Source organism: Austrofundulus limnaeus, unplaced genomic scaffold, assembly GCF_001266775.1.
Source record: "Austrofundulus limnaeus strain Quisiro unplaced genomic scaffold, Austrofundulus_limnaeus-1.0 Scaffold8, whole genome shotgun sequence".
Taxonomy (NCBI): domain Eukaryota; kingdom Metazoa; phylum Chordata; class Actinopteri; order Cyprinodontiformes; family Rivulidae; genus Austrofundulus; species Austrofundulus limnaeus.
Genome location: NW_013952410.1, coordinates 3,014,742 through 3,017,264, shown reverse-complemented (window position 1 = coordinate 3,017,264; position 2,523 = coordinate 3,014,742). Strand labels below are relative to the sequence as shown.

At 38.9% G+C, this 2,523-nt stretch overlaps 1 protein-coding gene across 1 annotated transcript in view; it reads left to right on the top strand.

Annotated features, from left to right (window-relative positions):
* The window catches only part of mcoln2 (mucolipin TRP cation channel 2), a gene marked incomplete in the record, with an annotated part of 18,860 nt that overhangs the window by 7,667 nt on the left and 8,670 nt on the right, over positions 1–2,523 (top strand). Inside the window, 1 exon segment of the mRNA XM_014000212.1 lies at positions 2,074–2,186. Within this exon segment, the coding sequence (XP_013855666.1) occupies positions 2,074–2,186 (113 nt within the window).

The window sequence follows — 2,523 nt, the reverse complement described above, 5'->3', positions numbered from 1 at the left end:
AAAGACTGTAAAAATACTGTAGGATGTTCAGTTTTTATCATTTTTAAACTAAAAAAATTAAATTATATTTTAAATTAAAAATATATTACATGGACAGGGCCATTTTATTCACACGCAAAGCATTCTGGGTGAATGATGACGTGGATAGGTCCTTGGTGAGAGGCTGCAGGTTAATCTTGGACAATATCTGACGATTGACTATTGAAACCAGAGAGCGTTGACAGAGAGGAGAAGGTAGAAATGACTCAGTCTGTAACTGAAAATATAGATGGAGGACAACAGAGCTGCTTCATGGAAGAAGAACCTCTTCTATAAGCGGTACAGCTCCTGTCATGGCCTTCTAAGCTCCAAAACCAAAATTATTCCAAGGAAAGATTGAATGCACCTCCGACTTGATTGTTTAAAAAAACATGTTTTTTTCTAATAAAATATAGACAAAATAACAGCTGATAAATTTTTACAACTTACATGTAAACAAAGGTTTACTTAATCTGATCTTAAAAGTTCAATGGTCAAAAAAGTCATTTAAAAAAGCCGTGCTGTCGTCACACCGGACATTTTACAAAAAAATAAAATAAATGAATCATCTCCACCACACACCCCCATTTGTGTTCCTAACCTCGTAAATGGTAAACGGACTGAACTTATATAGCACTTTATCAAGCCCCACTGGACCCCAACACACTTTACGTTAACAATCATTCACCCATCAACACACAAATTCACACACTGGTGGTAAGCTACATTGTAGCCACAGCTGCCCTGGGGCACACTGACAGAGGTGGGGCTGCCATGCACCGGCGCCACAAGACCCTCTGACCACMATCAGTAGGCAAGGCGGGTGAATTGTCTTGCCCAAGGACACAACGATTGAGACGTTTGGAACTGGGGATCAAACCAGTAACCCTGCGGTTACAGGACAACTCCCCTAAACACTCTGCCACAGCCGCCCATTCTTAAATTAATTGGAGGGTCTAAAAGTTACCAAAGTACACAACGTTTCCAAATACAATAATTTTTTTCATATTTAGGTTTCTAAACTAACCTAACTACAGTATATTCTAACTGCCTAAAAAAAACTAAAATTGATAGTAGTTATGATTTACAAAAATTACACAAATGGCCTCAACAGCCCCTCTGACTGGATCAATCAAACATGCAACATGTTATATGCTGTTGTGACATTTTCAGATAACTAAAAGTAACAAGTAAGATTTTCTTTCAACTTGCATACATTTCTTCATCATGGAACTGACAAACATTTCACTGGAAATATAAACTGTAACACATTTAATGGAGTATTGATACCAATAATGTATGGATATTGTTATTGGTGTCGGGGCTATTTGTAAGAATACGAGCACTTGTAAAAATGCTAGTATTTGTACCGGAACGCCACGAATTTCAGTCGACTGTATCAAACTACAAAGTACCAGAACTCTCAGAAATGTGACTCTGTTCAATTTTCTGAATCCAGGAGTATTTAAAGATGTTTTCTCATGAGTTTGAGCCCAAACTGAAAAGCGTTTAATGTCAAAACAATTGCAAACATCCTTGGAACGCGCCCAAACTTGACAAAGAAAACCTAACGTTTTCTATATTTTTGTCATATGTAGATGTAAACACACATCAGTGACTGCACACTTGTGAGGCGCACGAACAGCTGAGGTGCATAAAATGCATGTGAGTTTTCTAAGAGGCACTTCCATTTTCACTAAGARGAAAGTTATTTGAGGACAACTCTTGATGATTTTTCAAGCCGACAAAGTGCAGACCATCACACATGGTCATCAACAACTGCATAAAATTGTGCGTAATTGTGTCGGCTTTATAAATCGAAACATTTTAGTTCATACACATTTTTCCAATTTGTTTCATATACCAGCTCTCAGTATGAAAGCTGCACACTCTTCGTTACGAGACCTTGGTGCTGTTAACAGTTAGTAAGGCGTTGTCTTTCAAACTTGTAATATCGGTATCTGCAGCGAGTGTGGAGAAGTAGTGGTAGAGATAAACTCAAATACTCGAACCTGACCCCCCCCCCCCCCCCCCCCCCCCCCTTGCCTGTTGCAGCTCAGAAGAACACGCACTATCTGCTGGTGTTTGATGGCTTTGTTGTCCTGGTTTGCATCACATCTACCGCTCTGTGCACTCGTTCCATCACGCTAGCTGTCAAGTTACTGCAGGTCAGTATAAATCTTTTATGAACAATTTYTACTTTGCATACAGTTTTTAAGGTTTGCAGACCTTTTTCCGTTGTTTTTTTTTAAACAATGAAACAAATGTCCTGATGCATCTCAGTAATCCAGGTAAAAAATCAAAAAGAAAAAAAATTGTATAGGTCCTCTGGACGGGTTCTTCTCTAATGAAACATTTCGTCTCTCCTCCAAGAGACTTCTTCAGTCTGAGAGTTTCAGGCAAAATTCAGGCTTTTAAGCCCAGCCTCCATGTGACATCACATGGCTATCGTTGACACCTAATTAACACTTATTGTTAACGGGGTGGAGTGATACTGGCAATATC